The 21,372-nt window shown below is 48.0% G+C and overlaps 1 protein-coding gene across 2 annotated transcripts in view; it reads left to right on the forward strand.

Annotated features, from left to right (window-relative positions):
• The first annotated feature begins 1,023 nt into the window (after positions 1–1,023).
• LOC120980482 (rho guanine nucleotide exchange factor 40-like) overlaps positions 1,024–21,372 on the forward strand; it is an 82,833-nt gene continuing 62,484 nt past the window's right edge. For both annotated transcript variants that reach the window (XM_040409620.1, XM_040409621.1), the window contains exon 1: positions 1,024–1,107. In XM_040409620.1, the coding sequence (XP_040265554.1) occupies positions 1,105–1,107 (3 nt within the window). In that variant the 5' untranslated portion in view covers positions 1,024–1,104. The remainder of the gene's footprint in view (positions 1,108–21,372) is intronic.

Consider the following 21,372-nt stretch of genomic DNA (forward strand, 5'->3'; position numbering starts at 1 on the left):
ATAGGTGCAGGTCCCAGCGGTGGGATCCGCACCTATCGGACAATGGGGGCATATCCTAGTGATATGCCCCCATTGTCTCAGATGAGAATACCCCTTTAAGTTCCATTGAGGCCATATCACCAATGAACAGGCCAAGGAAGAAGCCAGAATCTCTTCAAGCAGCTGATCGGTGGGGGTGAGTGGGACCCCCACTGATCTGATATTGATTACCTATCCTGTGGATCGGTATAAAACACCCGCACAACCCCTTTAAGCTCCTGAGCCTCAATGCAAAACCTGTAACATCCACTATTGGTGATACCATGTCTTCTGCTGTGGCAGGGGGGCACTGAGCCCGCTCAGGCACCAGGCCAGGAGGCCGCTGCTACCTCTGCACCCCCTATAGCTGTGTCACCGGCATTTGATTATGATTTACAATATCTCTGCTTGATGTCAGTAAATGAAACCATCTTTGTTTACTTCCAGAGGTGTAACTACAAATGGCACAGCTGTAGCGCTCTAAAAGGAGAGCACTAATACAGTGTTTCTATTCACAGACAGCAAGCACTTCCTTGAGCTGTTTCTATGAGGACGCATATAAAGTGCCTCTCTAATAATAATAATAATGCCTGGTTTAAATGCAGTACATGGGAGAACCACAGTGGTGCAGCAAAACTACAACTCCCGCATCTCCTGACAGTTCACATGCTGGGAGTTGTAGTTCAGCAGTCACAGGTGGCAGAGCCTTAATAGACACTGTATATTTTCCAACAGGTATTGCAGTCTACATGCTGGGAGTTGTAGTTCACCAGTCACAGGTGGCAGAGCACTTATACTGTATATTTTCCAGCAAGGGTGACAGTCTGCATGCTGGGAGTTGTAGTTCAGCAGCCACAGGTACTAGAGCACTGTAATACTGTATATTTCCCAGCAGGGGTGGCAGTCTGCATGCTGGGAGTTGTCCTCCCCGGGCTGGGTTCAGCGCCGTCGGCCCTCGCTCCCCCCCCCCTGGGCCGGGTCCCCGCACTACACAGAGGGGGCGGGGCCAGGCTGAGCGCCGCTCTGGAGCGCTCACTGCTCCGGAACATGGCAGCTAGGTGAGCGGAGGAGACAGCGGCCGGAGACATGGTGAGGAGGACGGCGGGGTGTGGGGGGCACATACTTACCGTGACAGAGCCCTGGCATCACCTGGAGTAACTTGTACACGACCCTGCGGTGGAGAGGGAGTGTGACCGCGGTGCAGGGATGTATTGTATGTGTCCTGTAGTTGTCACGTGTGTGGTGGGTTATTGTGTGTGAGGTCACTGTGTCTGTAACTTCTCTATCAGCGGTTTATTCTTGTAGTGTGATGTGTGCCACCTGTGTGATGTGTCACCTGTGTGATGTGTGTCACCTGTGTGCTGTGTGTCACCTGTGTGATGCGATGTGTGTCACCTGTGTGATGTGATGTGTGTGTGTCACCTGTGTGCTGTGTGTCACCTGTGTGATGCGATGTGTGTCACCTGTGTGATGTGATGTGTGTGTGTCACCTGTGTGATGTGTGTCACCTGTGTGATGTGTGTGTCACCTGTGTGATGTGTGTGTCACCTGTGTGATGTGTGTGTCACCTGTGTGATGTGTGTGTCACCTGTGTGATGTGTGTGTGTCACCTGTGTGATGTGTGTGTCACCTGTGTGATGTGTGTCACCTGTGTGATGTGTGATGTGTGTGTCACCTGTGTGATGTGTGATGTGTGTGTCACCTGTGTGATGTGTGTGTCACCTGTGTGATGTGTGTGTGTCACCTGTGTGATGTGTGTCACCTGTGTGATGTGTGATGTGTGTGTCACCTGTGTGATGTGTGTGTCACCTGTGTGATGTGTGTGTCACCTGTGTGATGTGTGTGTGTCACCTGTGTGATGTGTGTGTGTGTCACCTGTGTGATGTGTGTGTGTCACCTGTGTGATGTGTGTCACCTGTGTGATGTGTGTGTCACCTGTGTGATGTGTGTGTCACCTGTGTGATGTGTGTGTGTCACCTGTGTGATGTGTGTGTGTGTCACCTGTGTGATGTGTGTGTGTGTCACCTGTGTGATGTGTGTGTGTGTCACCTGTGTGATGTGTGTGTGTGTCACCTGTGTGATGTGTGTGTGATGTGTGTGTGTGTGTCACCTGTGTGATGTGTGTGTGTGTCACCTGTGTGATGTGTGTGTGTGTGTGTGTCACTTGTGTGATGTGTGTCACCTGTGTGATGTGTCACCTGTGTGATGTGTGATATGTGTCACCTGTGTGATGTGTGTGTGTGTCACCTGTGTGATGTGTGTGTGTGTGTGTCACCTGTGTGATGTGTGTGTGTGTGTCACCTGTGTGATGTGTGTGTGTGTCACCTGTGTGATGTGTGTGTCACTTGCATTACACTTGTGGTAGATTGTGTGGCTATGGGGTATGTTTATTGTGTGTTATGTCTTGTCCTGTGTCCAGGTGTAAAATTGTGTGTTGAGGTTTTAGTGTCACACTTATGACTCTTGTGGTAGATTGTGTGATGAGTTGTGTATTTTGCTCAGTGTGGATGTGTATTGTATGGTGTCACCGTCATGCTTGTGTTGTCCTGTGGTTCTTGGATCAGTGTCTGTTGTTTTGGACTCTGTGACCTGTGTGTACATTGTGTCCCTGCCATGTGTGATATGTATATAGTGTTTGTGTATACTGTGTGTGTTTACATGTACATCACACACTATATACATTATAATGTGTGTGTTTATAGCACGTGATGTGTATATAATGTGTTACCCAGTGGTTGATATCAATGGTTATCAACCACTGAGGAATCTCACTTACTGGCTGACGGTACAAGTAGATTTTTACTTTTATATGCTGTGTGTGATTTTCTATATATTTAGTGTGTTGTGTCGATACGTTGTATATCCTGTCAGATCCTCAATGTCTTTGCTCTCCCTCCTTTTTCCTCTGTACAGGTTATTATTTATTTGAAAGTGCTATTAATTCCAAGGTGCTGGACATCAACAGGGGGAGGGCGCTTTGTGTCACTACCTCTGCTGTATGTGTTTACATGGAAAAGCTGGGTGGTCACCATCCATAGCAGCTCATAAGGAGATGTCACCCAGCTTTCCGATGACCCCCTTGATGTCAGGGTATGCAGGTGACTACCACAGTGGAAGCAGTAAAGGCGGCTGTAATGGTTGTCACCCAACTTTCCCAGAGCCGGACTGGACAGACGACCCTGCTGTCTGGTTGCTGTGTTTGTGCTCGGTAACGTATCTCCTCTCAGTGGCGTCACATCAGCAGTGTCCATGCTGTCCTGCTATAGTACAGCTTCTCATGGTAGCAGAGCCACATATGCAGGGCACAAGTGATACCAGAACTCTGCACATCACCAGTCTGTAGGGGTGCCACTATACCAGACAACTGGGTGTCAGGGGTGCCCTGCATGTCATCAGACAGCTCGGGTATCATTAGTGCTCTGCACATCACCAGTCTGTAGAGGTGCTACTATACCAACCGACTGGGCAAGGGCAGACTGGCCATTTACCCCACAGGGGCAACCCAAGCCCTCCTCATGGCCAGTGGCTGGGTACATAACATTCTGATGCTCTTAGCATTAATCAGCCGCAGGTGCCCTTCTGAAGTCAACTGTATCACTGTCCTCAAGATGATGGTGCAGTTAAAAGGAACCTGTCATCAGCGTTATGCTGCCCGTACTGAAGGCAGAATAAAGTAGAGACAGGTGAGATGATTTCAGCGGTCTGTCATTTATAAGTTAAAAGTAAGTGGTTGCCGAGAACCAACATCACAATCATTGCAGACCGGGCCTGGAAAAGAGTCCCGGCCACCAGAGAAGAGTCCTGGTTATTCATGAATCCCTGCTCTCCGGCTGATGACTGACAGTCTTTTTTTTACCGAGTTTTCTCCCCTTCTCTCTAGGAGAGAACTGCCAGTCATCAGTAGACGGATGAGAGAGCAGGAGATGATGAATAACCAGGACTCTTCTCAGGTGGATGTGACTCTTTTCAAGACCTGGGCTGCAATGGTTATGATGCTGGTTCTCAGTAACCACTGACTTTTAGCTCATGAGTGACACACCGCTGAAGTCAGCATGTCTGTCACTATTTTATGCTGCCCTCAGTGAGGTCAGCATAAAGTTGATGACAGGTTCCCTTTAAATGCTGTGATGGGGGCAGCAGTATTTTGTGCTGCACTGTGGTACTGCTGGTCCTGCCTACTTGTGTTACCCCGCCTTCTGTCAATTTGGACCCGCCTACAACATGGGGCCGCTTTTAGTTTTTTTTTTCCCAGGGCCACAAGTTCTCAGTCCGCTCCTGGGTATCAGCAGTGCTCTGCATATCACCAGACTAACAATATGCAGGATGGAGGTGACTCCTTAATAGGCTGGTGGTAAGCAGGGCACCGCCAGCTTCTGTGTAGACTGGTAATATGCAGGATACCAGTGATATTAGAATAGACTGCCCAGTATTTCTGGTACCCAGCAAATTGCCAATCTGCAAAAGTATCAGACTACCTGCATATTAGCTGTTCCCTGTAAAATGCCAGACTGATCATGAACTGGCAGAGCACAGAACAGGTAATATGCGGGCCGCCTCTGACACCTGGACAGCCTGGTGTTGTGCCAGGATGGGTAATATGCAGGGCACTTCTTGCAGGTATTGTTATTGCGCTCAGCTCTCTCAGGTGTCCTGGCACATCCACAGTGAGAGGTCCCAGCGCAGGATGTGACATGAAATCCCTTTAGTGGACCTGGCACAGACTTGGAATCCTACCGTGGGAAGGACTGAGTTGTGCTGCTAAATCCCTGAGAGGAAAAAAGCATGCTGAATTTGGGGAAGTGCCAGTTTGGAATAATTTGAGGCTGGTGACCCGAGTTCTTCATTGTGCTGGATGTATTGCTGCCCCTCATGTCAGGGTTCAGATAGTTACCGGACAGCCGAGCTCAGAGGAAGGTGCTCGCTATTTGCATTCTCTGGCTGCTAAGATGACAGCTTCCCTGTGCAGACCCATCTGTGCTTAGAAGAAGAGGAAATGGTTTGCATTTCTATCTCCAATAGCTGAACTGATCAGATCAATACTCAAACCTGGTGGTAAAACACAGAAGAGGTGTGGACAGTGTGGGAGCCTCCCAGAGCTCGCACCTCACATACAGAGACACTGCCATTTCAGACAGCGTTCCTTTTAGATCCAAACAAAATGTAATCAGGATAAGGTGCTCTTGGCCGTTGTGACCCAACCAGTCACAGAAAACAGGGAATACAGTATTACAAATAAAACCAGGCACTCAAATATGGAATCAGATGAGATATCTATTTAATGGAGATTGTACTCCCTAAAATGGCAAATATCATTACATACACACAATAACAGCAAATAAATAAATAAATAAAATCGCATTAATAGCAGCAATGGATATAGCATATGAGACCACAGTCAATTGATAGACATCAGAAGGTCCAAATATGTAAAACCGCAATTCATATATTGGTAATTATATCACTTGTTGATATCACCCTTTAAAATGGTTGCGTTCAGCTTCAATAGGGTGGTCGGTCCCGTATATTGCTCCTACCAAAGGTTTCAAGCGAACAAAACGTAAGCAGATAATCGCAGGTTACCACTGAGGAAGGGGTCATTAAAAAAAAAAACGAAACGCGTATGGTTCATATTTTGTACCGGCATGCTGGGACGGCCGTGTTAGAGACCGGTGATTACTGAAGGAATCTTCGCCCAAAAGCTCCGGTCATACGAAGCTCTAACAAGTCACGTGTGCGGACATTTAGTTGGCGTCTGGTTCATTGCGAACATTTCAAGTTCTTTTAATGATAAGGCTACTTTCACACTAGCGTTCGGGTGTCCGCTCGTGTGCTCCGTTTGAAGGGTCTCACAAGCGGCCCCGAACGCAGCCCTAATGCATTCTGAGTGGACGCGGATCCGCTGAGAATGCATCAGTCTGGCAGCGTTCAGCCTCCGCTCCGCTCAGCGAGCGGACACCTGAATGCTGCTTGCAGCGTTCGGGTGTCCGCCTGGCCGTGCGGAGGCAAGCGGATCCGTCCAGACTTACAATGTAAGTCAATGGGGACGGATCCGTTTGAAGATGACACTATATGGCTCAATCTTCAAACGGATCCGTCTCCCATTGACTTTGAATGTAAAGTCTGGACGGATCCGTCTGAAGCTACTTTCACACTTAGAAATTTTTCTAAGTTATAATGCAGACGGATCCGTTCTGAACGGATGCAAACGTCTGCATTATAGGAGCGGATCCGTCTGAGCAGACATCAGACGGACCCGCTCCGAACGCTAGTGTGAAAGTAGCCTAAGAAGACACCCGCTGGACTTAGGTAAAATTGATACAGTTGCATTAATAGGTGGGACGCCACCTTGATACACTATCGCACTGTGTCTGTTTGATATCCTGAGTTCCTGCGATTATCTGCTTACGTTTTGTTCGCTTGAAACCTTTGGTAGGAGCAATATATATACGGGACTGACCACCCTATTGAAGCTGAACGCAACCATTTTAAAGGGTGATATCAACAAGTGATATAATTACCAATATATGAATTGCAGTTTTACATATTTGGACCTTCTGATGTCTATCAATTGACTGTGGTCTCATATGCTATATCCATTGCTGCTATTAATGCGATTTTATTTATTTATTTGCTGTTATTGTGTGTATGTAATGATATTTGCTATTTTAATCAATTTTACACTGCCATTTTAGGGAGTACAAGCTCCATTAAATAGTATTCCTTTTAATATTACAGTACCCTACTAAAGGGAGATTTAGACTATATGGGATGTATGGTGCCAGTCAAAATGCAGGTTTACCTTTTATATCATGTATATACAGTGTAAAGTCACTGTGTACATTACATTACATATCCTGTACTGATCCTCAGTTACATCCTGTATTATACTCCAGAGCTGCACTCACTATTCTGCTGGTGGAGTCACTGTGTACATACATTACTTATCCTGTACTGATCTTTAGTTACATCCTGTATTATACTCCAGAGCTGCACTCACTATTCTGCTGGTGGAGTCACTGTGTACATACATTACTTATCCTGTACTGATCCTCAGTTACATCCTGTATTATACTCCAGAGCTGCACTCACTATTCTGCTGGTGGAGTCACTGTGTACATACATTACTTATCCTGTACTGATCCCGAGTTACATCCTGTATTATACTCCAGAGCTGCACTCACTATTCTGCTGGTGGAGTCACTGTGTACTGCTTACTTATCTCCCTCAGACACATCCAGATACCTGGAGGAATGTTTGGCCCCCTTGGTGCAATATTCTCCATCACTATCTGCAGGAGAGATCAGGATATTTGCCTTTGTCTAGACCAGGGATGCTCAACCTGCGGCCCTCCAGCTGTTGTAAAACTACAACTCCCACAATGCCCTTCTGTAGGATGATAGTTGTAGGCTGTCAGGGAATGATGAGAGTTGTAGTTTTGCAACAGCTGGAGGGCCGCAGGTTGAGCATGCCTGGTCTAGAGGAACCTCCACAGCAGCTGCCTTTTCCATTATGTCACCATGGTAGATTTGGTGTTTGAGGAAATCAAGGGTTAAAGTAAGCACACTGATCTCTTCCAATGACATAGAGTGCGAGACCAAAACATCGGTGTGTACAGGAGCAGTGAGCGGGTCATTATCACATCTAGGCGCGGGTATTTTTAGGTGGTTGTATATTCTATTTTAGCTCATGTTTCAGACCTAAAAATATAGGGGCAGCGATTTTTAAAATAACTATCAGAGGCGGACGCAGCGATGGTAGACTTGTCTGGACCTGTCGCGCCGGACGATCAGAAGCCTTTGTAGCCGCCTGAGGCTTCCAGGAGGGTGCTGCAGCAGTGATATTAACCCTCCACACCCCAAGTAAAATTGCGTCATCAAAGTCTCCATGTCAGATTGTCCAGGAAGCTGAGATACGAGGAGCGGAGTTTGTAGAACCTGCTGCTGTGTGGGTAATGGGGGTCCCACCTCTGGGACCTGCACCTGTCAGACATTTGTGGCAGATGCTGTGGCCATGCCATGGATGCCTGTGTTGTGAATACCCCTTTAAGAGTGGATTCACACATAGGGGAAGATTTATCATAAACCGGCAATGCGTTAAATTTATGGCCAGGTGCAGGCCTCATCACATGTTAGCGGCTGGTAGTCTGTGCGCCTAATCCCAAATCTACGGCATCTCAGAGGTGCCGTATATTTCAGTTGTCTCTTACGCCAGAAACAACGTTTTTTTTTTCAGTTTTGATTAAAAAGCCACAAACACCTTTTTTCACTAGGAAACTGGGGCAGGGAGATGATAAACCGTCCTCGTAGTTTTTTTCTGTACTGTTTTTACGTCGTTTTTTTTGCAGTAAAATGCCAGCTACAGATGTAAGGCTACTTTCACACTGGCGTTTGGTGCGGAGCCATCATGGATCTCCACAGACGGATCCGTTCAGATAATACAACCATCTGCATCCGTTCAGAACAGATCCGTTTGTATTAGGGATCGACCGATTATCGGTTTGGCCGATATTGAGGATTTTGAACGTTATCGGCATCTATTTTGCCGATATACCGATAACGTTTTGGGAACACAGAACGCGCTGCTGACAGCGCTCTCTGTGTTCCCTCAGCAGCACAGGGGAGAAGGAAGCAGTGTCTCCTCCCCCTGTGATGCTGCTGCCGCTGCCGCCAATGAGAGGAGAGAACATAAGAGGAGGGGAGGGGCTGTGGCCAGCGCTCCACCAATGAAGATAAGCCTTTCATTCATTCATATATACAGGAGGCGGGAGCTGGCTGCAGAATCACATAGCCGGCTCCCGACCTCTATGAGCAATAGCTGCGGTCCGCGGTAGTTAACTCCTCAGGTGCCGCGGATCACAGCTACCGCTGATAGAGGTCGGGAGCCGGCTATGTGATTCTGCAGCCAGCTCCCGCCTCCTGTATATGAATGATCGATAGACTTATCTTCATTGGTGGCGCAGTGCGCCCCCCCAAGCCCCCCAGTATTAATCATTGGTGGCGCAGTGCGCCCCCCACCCCCATCCCAATCCCGGCCAATACTAAAAACATTGGTGGCGCAGTGCGCCCCCACCCCCACCCAGTATTAATCATTGGTGGCAGTGGCCACAGGATCCCCTCTCCCCTGCTCCTCCGATCGGAGCCCCAGCTGTGTAAGCCTGGGGCTCCGATCGGTTACCATGGCAGCCAGGACGCTATTGAAGCCCTGGCTGCCATGTTCAGCTCCATGCTGCTGTGTGCACTATGCACAGAGCAGCAGGGACAGAGTGAGATCCTATTCACCCTGATAGAGATCTATCAGGGTGAATAGGACAAAGGTTCTAGTCCCTAAGGGGGTTAAAAGTTAGTAAAAAAAAAAAACACAAAAATATTAAGTATAAATGAAAAAGATTTATAAAAAAAAAATACACATTAACAATAAACAAAAAAAATACACATTAACAATAAACATATTAATTTTCAGCAGATTTGTGTAGGAATTTTTTTTTTTTCTCAAAAATGAAAATTCCCAGAATATCGGTATAAATTATCGGCTATCGGCCTGAAAGTTCACAAATTATCGGTATCGGCCCTAAAAAATCAATATCGGTCGATCCCTAGTTTGTATTATCTTTAACATGGCCAAGACGGATCCGTCATGAACTCCATTGAAAGTCAATGGGGGACGGATCCGTTTTCTATTGTGTCAGTGAAAACGGATCAGTCCCCATTGACTTACATTGTGTGCCAGGACGTTTGGCTCAGTTTCGTCAGACGGACACCAAAACGCTGCAGGCAGCGCCTCCAAAGCGGAATGGAGACTGGTCGGAGGCAAACTGATGCGTTCTGAGCGGATCCTTCTCCATTCAGAATGCATTAGGGCAAAACTGATCCGTTTTGGAGCCCATGATGGATCTCCCAAACTGAAAGCCAAAACGCCAGTGTGAAAGTAGCCTTAGAACCTATGTAGGAAATACGAATCAAAGGACACACGTGCATTTGTTTGCTAATGGCGTTTATTTTATTTGGGTGCCTTTTTGGGGGGGGGGAGAGTCTACACTGATTTTTTTTATTTTTTTTTGTGCATGTTGAAACAATGTTGTTTTTTCACACGTTTACACAAAAATGCCATGAAAAAAAGCCAAAGAAAGTGTAATCAGTAGGTATGGGGGTGCCTAGGGGCCCAGAGACCCTTCTTCAACATAAGAAGATGCCAGTATTATAGAAAACACACGCTTGATGGGGGCCCTGCTACAGATTGTGCGATGGGACACAGGATCTTAAAGTTGCGCCTCTACATGTGATACACATGTCTCTTTTATGACTTTTTTTAAAACAGTAATGTGTGTGTGAAGGGGCCTTAGGGTCCATTCACACGTCTGTATGTGTTTTGCGGATCCGCAAAACACGGACACTGGCAATGTGCTTTCCACATTTTGCGGACCGCACATCGCCGGCACTCTCATAGAAAATGCCTTTTTAATTGCGGACAAGAATAGGACATGTTCTATTTTTTTTCGGAATGGAAGTGCAGATCCGCAAATGCAAACAGCACATTCCAGCCCCATTGTAAAAATGAATGGATCCGCACCTGTTCTGCAAAATTGCGGAACGGATGCGGACCCATTTTGCGGACGTGTGAATGGACCCTAACCCTGTCAAACAGCTCCCCATAGCTCTGCTTCCTGGGCAGCAGACAGTGTATTGGGGTGAGCTTCAGTCATGCCGGATATTTGGGGTCACGTACACTGGGAGCCCCGTGGTTCCATGCCCTGCACTCAGTACCTGCATTCTCTCATGGCTTGGGACATAGTTTTTTATTTTTGTTGTTTTTACCCTGATTTGCATCTCTGCACTTTATTTTGCATAGAGAGAATGTGTCAACCGGGATTAACTCTTTCAGGACAGTCAGTCCCGGCTCACATTGATGCTTACGGTACATTGGATCAGTTTTGCTGATACTTGTGCTTATGGTGTTTGAAAATGTCTCTTCTGTTGACATCCAAATCTGCTGTCAAATTTCTGCTGGTTGTCCTTGGAAACAGACAGCAGCTTAGCTCCACCCTGTGGTCAGGCGTCCTGACGGCTCTGCTCTAGCTGTGGCCTCTGACTTCCTGCAAAGCATTGAGGATTTTACCTTTGGCTGTGAATAGAGAAGTACCGATCCTGAGTATCATACTGGATAAAAAACAAATCACACAAAGTATTTACCGTAGTATTGGACAATGTATGGAGATATTATCTGGGGAATGTTGGGAATTGTTGTCCAAGTGGAGATTTCCCCTTAGGGCTTATAAACACGAACGTGTGCCGCTCGTTCCGTGCATTGGGAACCGCAAATTGTGGTCCCTAATGCACAAGCACCGTCTGTGTGGCGGGAGCAGACTGATGCAGACACATTCAACTTGAATGGGTCTGTCATCCGTCCGCACCGCCAAAAAATAAAGCACTCCGTAGTGCTTCTGTGGGGTTCTGTGCCTCTGTTCCGGCCGGTGCCTGTATATTGCGGACCCGCTGTTTGCGGGCCACAATACGGGCCCAGCCGGCACTCGTTCATGTGCCTGAGCCCTTAAGTAGTAGAATGTCACTTGTGTAGTCCATGCCTCCTGGGTGCCCTCATGTATGGATTTCCATCCTTTGGGAGACTCCCATTGTGCATGCACATGATGATATTTGCAGCAGGGAGGTGACTAGATAATGAGGGTTGTATTCCTTATATCTACGTACATAAACCTTGTATTTCATGGCTTGTGCAGAGCCGCCCTCCCCGAGCCTTTGATGTATTAATGAGCTTTAAATCTCATTATCTTCACAAGAACGTTTATGCCGTCCTGTAAACTGGGCGCAGTCGCTGTGAGTTGCCAGGGTAGCGCTCCCGATGAGGCCTTTAGTCTGAGCTAAGGAATGAAGTTTCATTTTAAGACCCTTCTGGCTGGCTGGAAGGAACAAAATCTGTCGTCTTGTATGTGGCTGAGGATTTTTATTCCACCGTGTAGAACATTCCGGATTTAGAACATTAGAATATTTTTGTCAAAGCCTTTGATCCACACAAGCTGCAGTCTTGATTTTACATGCAATTTTTTTTTAAGAGAAATGGTTTACATAGGCTATGGGGAGGATGCAAATATGGCTGTGTAGTCAGAGATCGGTGGATGCATCATGTTCACATAGCAGCTCACAGGTATGTACATATATCATCATACAGTGCTCCAACCCTGCAGACGTGCGGGTGAGGGCAGAGCCCTCTAATGACCATTGTCCGTGGACTCATTTGCTCTGGGTTTGGGGTACATAGACTTTTTGTAGCACTATGGATTGCTTTTTAACTATGGAGTGACAACTGCAGTGTAGAAAATAGCCTGTGACTCCATGTACAGTGTAGGACTGCAGCTATAGCTTGAGTTAGCACTACAAAAAGTCTTGGGGCAGTTCAAATTTAACTTTCCAGCTGTTTAAGGACTACTACAACCAGCATGCTCTAATACCTAGGAAATTCCGCCTCTCAACAGTTCAAAAGTCACAGGATGCAAATCGCTGAATTACATTGTCCCATGCTTGACTCAAGGTAACTTGTGATCATTTCCCAGCGGATAGAATAAACTCACACCCTCGCGCCATCTTATGAGTTCATTTTAATAGGCTGAAAGATGGCAAGTAATGTATGATTACTAAGATCAACAAAAAAATCCGTTCATTACGCCATAGCGAGCTGTTTGTCTGCAGGGCAGTGTTTTGTTGACACTCATCACATTCTGTATACTGTATAATTAACACCGCGGTAATAAACTTCTACAGAGAACGTCAGACATGTAACATAAACCTCTGAGTCCATACTTATCCTGATCTTGTACTTCTGATCCTGAGTTACATCCTGTATTATACTCCAGAGCTGCACTCACTTTTCTGCTGGTGGAGTCACTGGGCCAGATGTATCATTCCTCTGACAGCTCACTCCACTTTCACATATGGCTAAAGTCAGATTTATGATCGGCCCTTTAAGACTGTAATAAATGTGGTTTGATGGTAGCAGTTTATCCGTCAGTAAGCAGCTTTACAAAAGTCGCACGTCTTTACGAAAAAGTCGCATGTTCTATTAAAAAGTCTCATAAGATAAGCATGGTCCTCACTGGAGTGAAATTGCGCATTTTTTTGCGACTTTTAAAAGAGTCGCAATAGTAAATCTGTCTAGAGATTCATTTACATAAGAAAACACGCCCACTTCCAGAAAACTGGCGAGCATAGTGCAGAGCAGAAAAAAGGCGCAAATTTTTGTGCAGTTTTAGCAATTGCGCAAAAATATGCGACTTTTTCACTCCATTATTCTGACTTTAGCTAATGATAAATCTGGCCCACTGTGTACCTACATTACTTATCCTGTACTGATCCTGAGTTACATCCTGTATTAGGCTGGTTTCACACGGGCGTTGCGGGAACACCCGCGATTTTTCCGCGCAAGTGCAAAACCTTGTAATGCGTTTTGCACGCGCGTGAGAAAAATCGCGCATGTTGGTACCCAAATCCGAACTTCTTCACAGAAGTTCGGGCTTGGGATCAATGTTCTGTAGATTGTATTATTTTCCCTTATAACATGGTTATAAGGGAAAATAATAGCATTCTGAATACAGAATGCAAAGTAAAATAGGGCTGGAGGGGTTAAAAAAAAATAAAAAATAATTTAACTCACCTTAGTCCACTTGATCGCTGCCTGGCATCTCCTTCTGTCTCCTTTGTTGAATAGGACCTGTGGTGAGCATTAAGTACAGTTACAGGACCTTTGATGACGTCACTCCGGTCATCACATGGTACGTCACAATGGTAAAAGATCATGTGACGTACCATGTGATGACCGGAGTGACATCATCAAAGGTTCTGTTCCTGTAATTAATGCTCACCACAGGTCCTATTCAACAAAGGAGACAGAAGGAGATGCCAGCTACGCGATCAAGTGGACTAAGGTGAGTTCAATTTTTTTTTAACCCTTCCAGTGCTGTTTTACTATGCATTCTGTATTCAGAATGCTATTATTTTCCCTTATAACCATGTTATAAGGGAAAATAATAATGATCGGGTCTCCATCCCGATTGTCTCCTAGCAACCGTGCGTGAAAATCCCATTCACTTCTATGGGGCCTGCGTTGCGTGAAAAACGCTGAATATAGAGCATGCTGCGATTTCCAAGCAACGCATACCGTATTTTTCGCCGTATAAGACGCACTTTTTCCCCCCCAAAAGTGGGGGGAAAATAGCAGTGCGTCTTATACGGCGAATGCTGCCGATTTTGTCGGGTTTTCAATGATACACCCGCCGCGATGCCGTGCGGCGGGTGTATCAGCTGTGGGGGAGGCGGGACTGGGGGCCGGCATCTGCTTTTAAAATGACAGCGGGGCCCGTGCAGTGACTGTGTTCTACTACACGGGCCCCGCTCACTGTATGATCCTATGTCTAATAGTTATTGTAATTGTATGTAATCAGGAGCGCTGTGTATTGCCGGTACTTACAACTAGAAGCGGTAGGTAGCAGAGAGGAGGGAGGAGGGAGGAGGCAGGCCGGGAGGACGGAAGCTGGCAGCGTGAGTCATACGTCATGCGGCTGCGCCGCCCACTTTATGAATGAATGAAGCAGGCGGCGTGGACGCATGACGTATGACTCACGCTGCCAGCGTCCGTCCTCCCGGCCTGCCTCCTCCCTCCTCTCTGCTACCTACCGCTTCTAGTTGTAAGTACCGGCAATACACAGCGCTCCTGATTACATACAATTACAATTACGGTAACTATTAGACATAGGATCATACAGTGAGCGGGGCCCGTGTAGTAGAATACAGTCACTGCACGGGCCCCGCTGTCATTATAAAAGCAGATGCCGGCCCCCAGCGTGTATTGAGGGTCATTCACTACAGGGACACTTATGGAGGGGATCTGTGGATGACACATAGCATAAGATGCTATATATGTGTCATCCACAGATCCCCCCCATAACTGTCATACACAGATCCTCATAACAGTGCCATCCAGAGATCCCCCATAAGTGTCACCCAGAGATCCCCCATAAGTGTCACCCAGAGATCCCCCATAAGTGTCACCCAGAGATCCCCCATAAGTGTCACCCAGAGATCCCCCATAAGTGTCACCCAGAGATCCCCCATAAGTGTCACCCAGAGATCCCCCAAAGGGGCACCCAGAGATCCCCCATAAGTGTCACCCAGAGATCCCCCATAAGTGTCACCCAGAGATCCCCCATAAGTGTCACCCAGAGATCCCCCATAAGTGTCACCCAGAGATCCCCCATAAGTGTCACCCAGAGATCCCCCATAAGTGTCACCCAGAGATCCCCCATAAGTGTCACCCAGAGATCCCCCATAAGTGTCACCCAGAGATCCCCCATAAGTGTCACCCAGAGATCCCCCATAAGTGTCACCCAGAGATCCCCCATAAGTGTCACCCAGAGATCCCCCATAAGTGTCACCCAGAGATCCCCCATAAGTGTCACCCAGAGATCCCCCATAAGTGTCACCCAGAGATCCCCCATAAGTGTCACCCAGAGATCCCCCATAAGTGTCACCCAGAGATCCCCCATAAGTGTCACCCAGAGATCCCCCATAAGTGTCACCCAGAGATCCCCCATAAGTGTCACCCAGAGATCCCCCATAAGTGTCACCCAGAGATCCCCCATAAGTGTCACCCAGAGATCCCCCATAAGTGTCACCCAGAGATCCCCCATAAGTGTCACCCAGAGATCCCCCATAAGTGTCACCCAGAGATCCCCCATAAGTGTCACCCAGAGATCCCCCATAAGTGTCACCCAGAGATCCCCCATAAGTGTCACCCAGAGATCCCCCATAAGTGTCACCCAGAGATCCCCCATAAGTGTCACCCAGAGATCCCCCATAAGTGTCACCCAGAGATCCCCCATAAGTGTCACCCAGAGATCCCCCATAAGTGTCACCCAGAGATCCCCCATAAGTGTCACCCAGAGATCCCCCATAAGTGTCACCCAGAGATCCCCCATAAGTGTCACCCAGAGATCCCCCATAAGTGTCACCCAGAGATCCCCCATAAGTGTCACCCAGAGATCCCCCATAAGTGTCACCCAGAGATCCCCCATAAGTGTCACCCAGAGATCCCCCATAAGTGTCACCCAGAGATCCCCCATAAGTGTCACCCAGAGATCCCCCATAAGTGTCACCCAGAGATCCCCCATAAGTGTCACCCAGAGATCCCCCATAAGTGTCACCCAGAGATCCCCCATAAGTGTCACCCAGAGATCCCCCATAAGTGTCACCCAGAGATCCCCCATAAGTGTCACCCAGAGATCCCCCATAAGTGTCACCCAGAGATCCCCCATAAGTGTCACCCAGAGATCCCCCATAAGTGTCACCCAGAGATCCCCCATAAGTGTCACCCAGAGATCCCCCATAAGTGTCACCCAGAGATCCCCCATAAGTGTCACCCAGAGATCCCCCATAAGTGTCACCCAGAGATCCCCCATAAGTGTCACCCAGAGATCCCCCATAAGTGTCACCCAGAGATCCCCCATAAGTGTCACCCAGAGATCCCCCATAAGTGTCACCCAGAGATCCCCCATAAGTGTCACCCAGAGATCCCCCATAAGTGTCACCCAGAGATCCCCCATAAGTGTCACCCAGAGATCCCCCATAAGTGTCACCCAGAGATCCCCCATAAGTGTCACCCAGAGATCCCCCATAAGTGTCACCCAGAGATCCCCCATAAGTGTCACCCAGAGATCCCCCATAAGTGTCACCCAGAGATCCCCCATAAGTGTCACCCAGAGATCCCCCATAAGTGTCACCCAGAGATCCCCCATAAGTGTCACCCAGAGATCCCCCATAAGTGTCACCCAGAGATCCCCCATAAGTGTCACCCAGAGATCCCCCATAAGTGTCACCCAGAGATCCCCCATAAGTGTCACCCAGAGATCCCCCATAAGTGTCACCCAGAGATCCCCCATAAGTGTCACCCAGAGATCCCCCATAAGTGTCACCCAGAGATCCCCCATAAGTGTCACCCAGAGATCCCCCATAAGTGTCACCCAGAGATCCCCCATAAGTGTCACCCAGAGATCCCCCATAAGTGTCACCCAGAGATCCCCCATAAGTGTCACCCAGAGATCCCCCATAAGTGTCACCCAGAGATCCCCCATAAGTGTCACCCAGAGATCCCCCATAAGTGTCACCCAGAGATCCCCCATAAGTGTCACCCAGAGATCCCCCATAAGTGTCACCCAGAGATCCCCCATAAGTGTCACCCAGAGATCCCCCATAAGTGTCACCCAGAGATCCCCCATAAGTGTCACCCAGAGATCCCCCATAAGTGTCACCCAGAGATCCCCCATAAGTGTCACCCAGAGATCCCCCATAAGTGTCCCCCACAGATCCCCCATAAGTGTCCCCCACAGATCCCCCATAAGTGTCCCCCACAGATCCCCCATAAGTGTCCCCCACAGATCCCCCATAAGTGTCCCCCACAGATCCCCCATAAGTGTCACCCAGAGATCCCCCATAAGTGTCCCCCACAGATCCCCCATAAGTGTCCCCCACAGATCCCCCATAAGTGTCCCCCACAGATCCCCCATAAGTGTCCCCCACAGATCCCCCATAAGTGTCCCCCACAGATCCCCCATAAGTGTCCCCCACAGATCCCCCCATAAGTGTCGCCCACAGATCCCCCCCATAAGTGTCGCCCACAGATCCCCCCATAAGTGTCGCCCACAGATCCCCCCATAAGTGTCGCCCACAGATCCCCCCATAAGTGTCGCCCACAGATCCCCCCATAAGTGTCGCCCACAGATCCCCCCCATAAGTGTCGCCCACAGATCCCCCCATAAGTGTCGCCCACAGATCCCCCCATAAGTGTCGCCCACAGATCCCCCCATAAGTGTCGCCCACAGATCCCCCCCATAAGTGTCGCCCACAGATCCCCCCATAAGTGTCGCCCACAGATCCCCCCATAAGTGTCGCCCACAGATCCCCCCATAAGTGTCACCCACAGATCCCCCCATAAGTGTCGCCCACAGATCCCCCCCATAAGTGTCGCCCACAGATCCCCCCATAAGTGTCGCCCACAGATCCCCCCATAAGTGTCGCCCACAGATCCCCCCCATAAGTGTCGCCCACAGATCCCCCCATAAGTGTCGCCCACAGATCCCCCATAACAGTGCCATCCACAGACCACAATTAGTTCAAAACCCACCAAAAGCACACCTTTTGGTTCAAAATATTTTTTTTCTTATTTTCCTCCTCAAAAACCTAGGTGCGTCTTATAGGCCGGTGCGTCTTATAGGGCGAAAAATACGGTAAGTGATGCATGAAAATCACTGCTCATCTGAACAGCCCCATAGAAATGAATGGGTCGATATTCAGTGCGGGTGCAATGCGTTCACCTCACGCATCGCATCCGTGCGGAAAGGGGCCTTATACTCCAGAGCTGCATTCACTATTCTGCTGGCTAGTCTTTAAGCTTACAGTCAGACGCACCCCCATTGCAGCATAGCTGAGCTCCTATTTTGCATTGGAGCAGTAAGAATTTATTACACCTGAAGACTGTGCAGATCCAGAATGCAAATCACTACAGCAAACTCTGGGCAGACATGGAACAAGCAGGGAGTGTGAGCAGGTGCAAAACCACCTTTAATGTCCCGTCAGGATAGCCCCAGTCCACATAGGTTAATAGGTTTTGGACCCCTATTTTTTAGACCATAGTGCACAGGGGCCTCAAAATGAGCATCTGATTGCTAGTCCATTGACTTCAGTGGTCACTGTGTAATGCTGTGACGACAGCAACTGTACCTCACTCATCCGCTCATTTTCCGGGTGTAGTGGTTTACGATTGTTGTGGTTGGACAAACCCTCTTACTGGGGGTTGTAGTCCCAGTGCCAGAAGTATACATTGAGCTTCGGCCCAGCGGCTGCACTAGATCAGGGACCATGTGAAAATCTGGCTTTAGTTATATTTCATATGTATTTTGGATTTGGTGAATGTTAGCGGATCCCGGCCGGCGTGGGCGAGGTGGCTGCGGATGAGAGCGCTGAGTGTGCGTTTCAGAGCTCGCCGTCTGTTCTATCCCACCCTTCAGATTTTGTAACCGAGTAGAGGGAAAAATCCGTGTTCTCTCACATCCCATTGTCTGCGCCTCGCTAGTTCTGATGGCTCTGCAGTTTGTTCTGCCCATTGCTTCCAGTTTAACCCCTCATTCACTGGAGATAACTGTGCAGGATTTACCCGGCCATAGAAAGCAGCGGGGTCCTCACTATTTCAGCTTGCAGAGATCTGAGCATTTACATGAAATCTCCATCTAATTGAATGTTACGTCTCCTCTGTTTTGTATTATGGAGACCACAGAAGCCAATCACTACATGTAGGAACGGTCACCTATGTATAACGTCACATATTATTGGGGGGGGGGACAGTCAATCTCACCATCGAAATACATGGTAAGTGTGGCCCAAGAGAGGATGAAAACGCCTGCAAATCTCTAATATGTTCCTAGTTTCAAACTTAATTATGGACAAAAAGTCACTGCTTGAGTTTAGTGAAAGTGAATATCCCTGTTTAATCCAGAGGCTGTTCGGACTTGAAACTTCTCACTGCTGGTAGTTTGTTCCATTAGTATCCAGTGTAGACAAAGTCTGTGAGCTAAAGACATCCACAGCACCATTCTGTCTGCTGATGGTTTATTAGTGTGTGTCAGTGGGCAGTGCGGTTATATTATAGACTGGTCCTGATTAGAGCCTTTCCAACCTCTGGGGACGACAAGAACGTTCCTTTGTACTAACATCGAGTAAAGATGAAAACTATGAAAAAGTTCCAGAACTGCTGTGGATACTTCTTGGGATACAGGGAGGACGAGCGCTTTCACTGCTTGGAAGTCTCCTTCTGCGGCAGAAAACTCTATGTCCCCTGCCTCAGCCGCCGGTTACTTCTGACTTCAGACTACGATGGGAGCTGTAGTTCAATTGCATTCGTATTGCCTTAATTATGCTTCCCAAGGGCCTGTCCATAATGACCCGGCAAACATTCATTCATGGATCTTTTGTAGCTGGAAGCTTTAGGTGCATCCCTCAGGTGACAGCGTTCATTTAAGCAATTTTTGAGCCCTCGCTTTCTGCCCAGATCAGAGCCCATGTTGGATTGACATAGATTGCATCCTGTGGCTGTGATCTAAGCCGTGTCCTATCAGCTCGTGTCTCCCAAAGAGACATTATTTTGTATGTAGCTGGGTGACAACTGTGAATAATCACGGTATTGTGCCCATAGTGGTTGTCAACAGTAAGGGTATAGCTACACGGCGACACGTGTCGCGGCCAAGATAACGGTGTACTACGCTACGGAGTAGTGGTGATCCCATAGAAATATATGGCATTGCTGTATGACTTAGAAATAATCCAGCAGTGTTAGATGTTTTATGACTCCCGCAGTGATCCCATTAATTTCTATGGGATCGCCGCTACATTGTGCAAACAGTGTAGCCGTACCCCACAGCAGCGTACCTGTGCACACTCCATTTGAGCAACACTTTCAGGATATGTGCAGGGAAAGCTCCCAGTACATACGAGAAATGCATCCTTAGGGCCCCATGTACTCAAAGAAGTCTCCCCTTTTGGCAAAAGCCGGACCAATATACCCTTTTTATTTCAGTTTACTCTATTTACTGTATAGGAAGGCATAGTCCGCTGCACCATCCTATAAACCGTGCGGTATATCTTCTTTTTACAATGGGAGTGAGTCATTGGCCACTTTATGTCAGCAAAGTCTCCTGAGGGAATAAAGAAATGAAGCGTGAACAGAGCCTTTAGTGCCCCAGTAGTTTTGTTACCCTATTCGGGAACCAGAAGGCTCAGGATGAGCACATCTCTCAGTCCTATCCATCTAGAGGGAGTGCTGCAGTGCATGAGGGCTCCTGGCATGTGAGCTGTGTTTGCCGTCCTCGGTGCTGGGCTATGTGACCTGAGGCTATGACTAGCATTTAATATATTTTTGGGCACGGCAGATACTGGCTCAGTGAGATATTTTAGAGGGGGGAGTGGCACAGATGAGAATTTTTTTGCTCTGACCCACAATCACAGCTTTGTTTACTGCCGGGATCCAAGCCAGTATGTGGGTGCTGCTGAGACTGGACTTATACTGGGAAGGAAGACATTATAGCCAGTGCCTCTGGGATTGGCGTAGTCCTGATGAGGCTGAATGCAAATGGAGTCTGTCCATGGTTTTCATACGAAAGACTGATTGTGAATATTGACTCGGGCCTCGAAACGCGTTGTCTCCAAATGTCTCTAATCTCTAAGGAGAGCCCCAGATTTCTATAATTCTTCCTATTTCCTAGAGGCACATATATGGCAGCCATCAGGCAGCAGGGTTAGATGACTC

Source organism: Bufo bufo, chromosome 10 (assembly GCF_905171765.1).
Source record: "Bufo bufo chromosome 10, aBufBuf1.1, whole genome shotgun sequence".
NCBI lineage: Eukaryota > Metazoa > Chordata > Amphibia > Anura > Bufonidae > Bufo > Bufo bufo.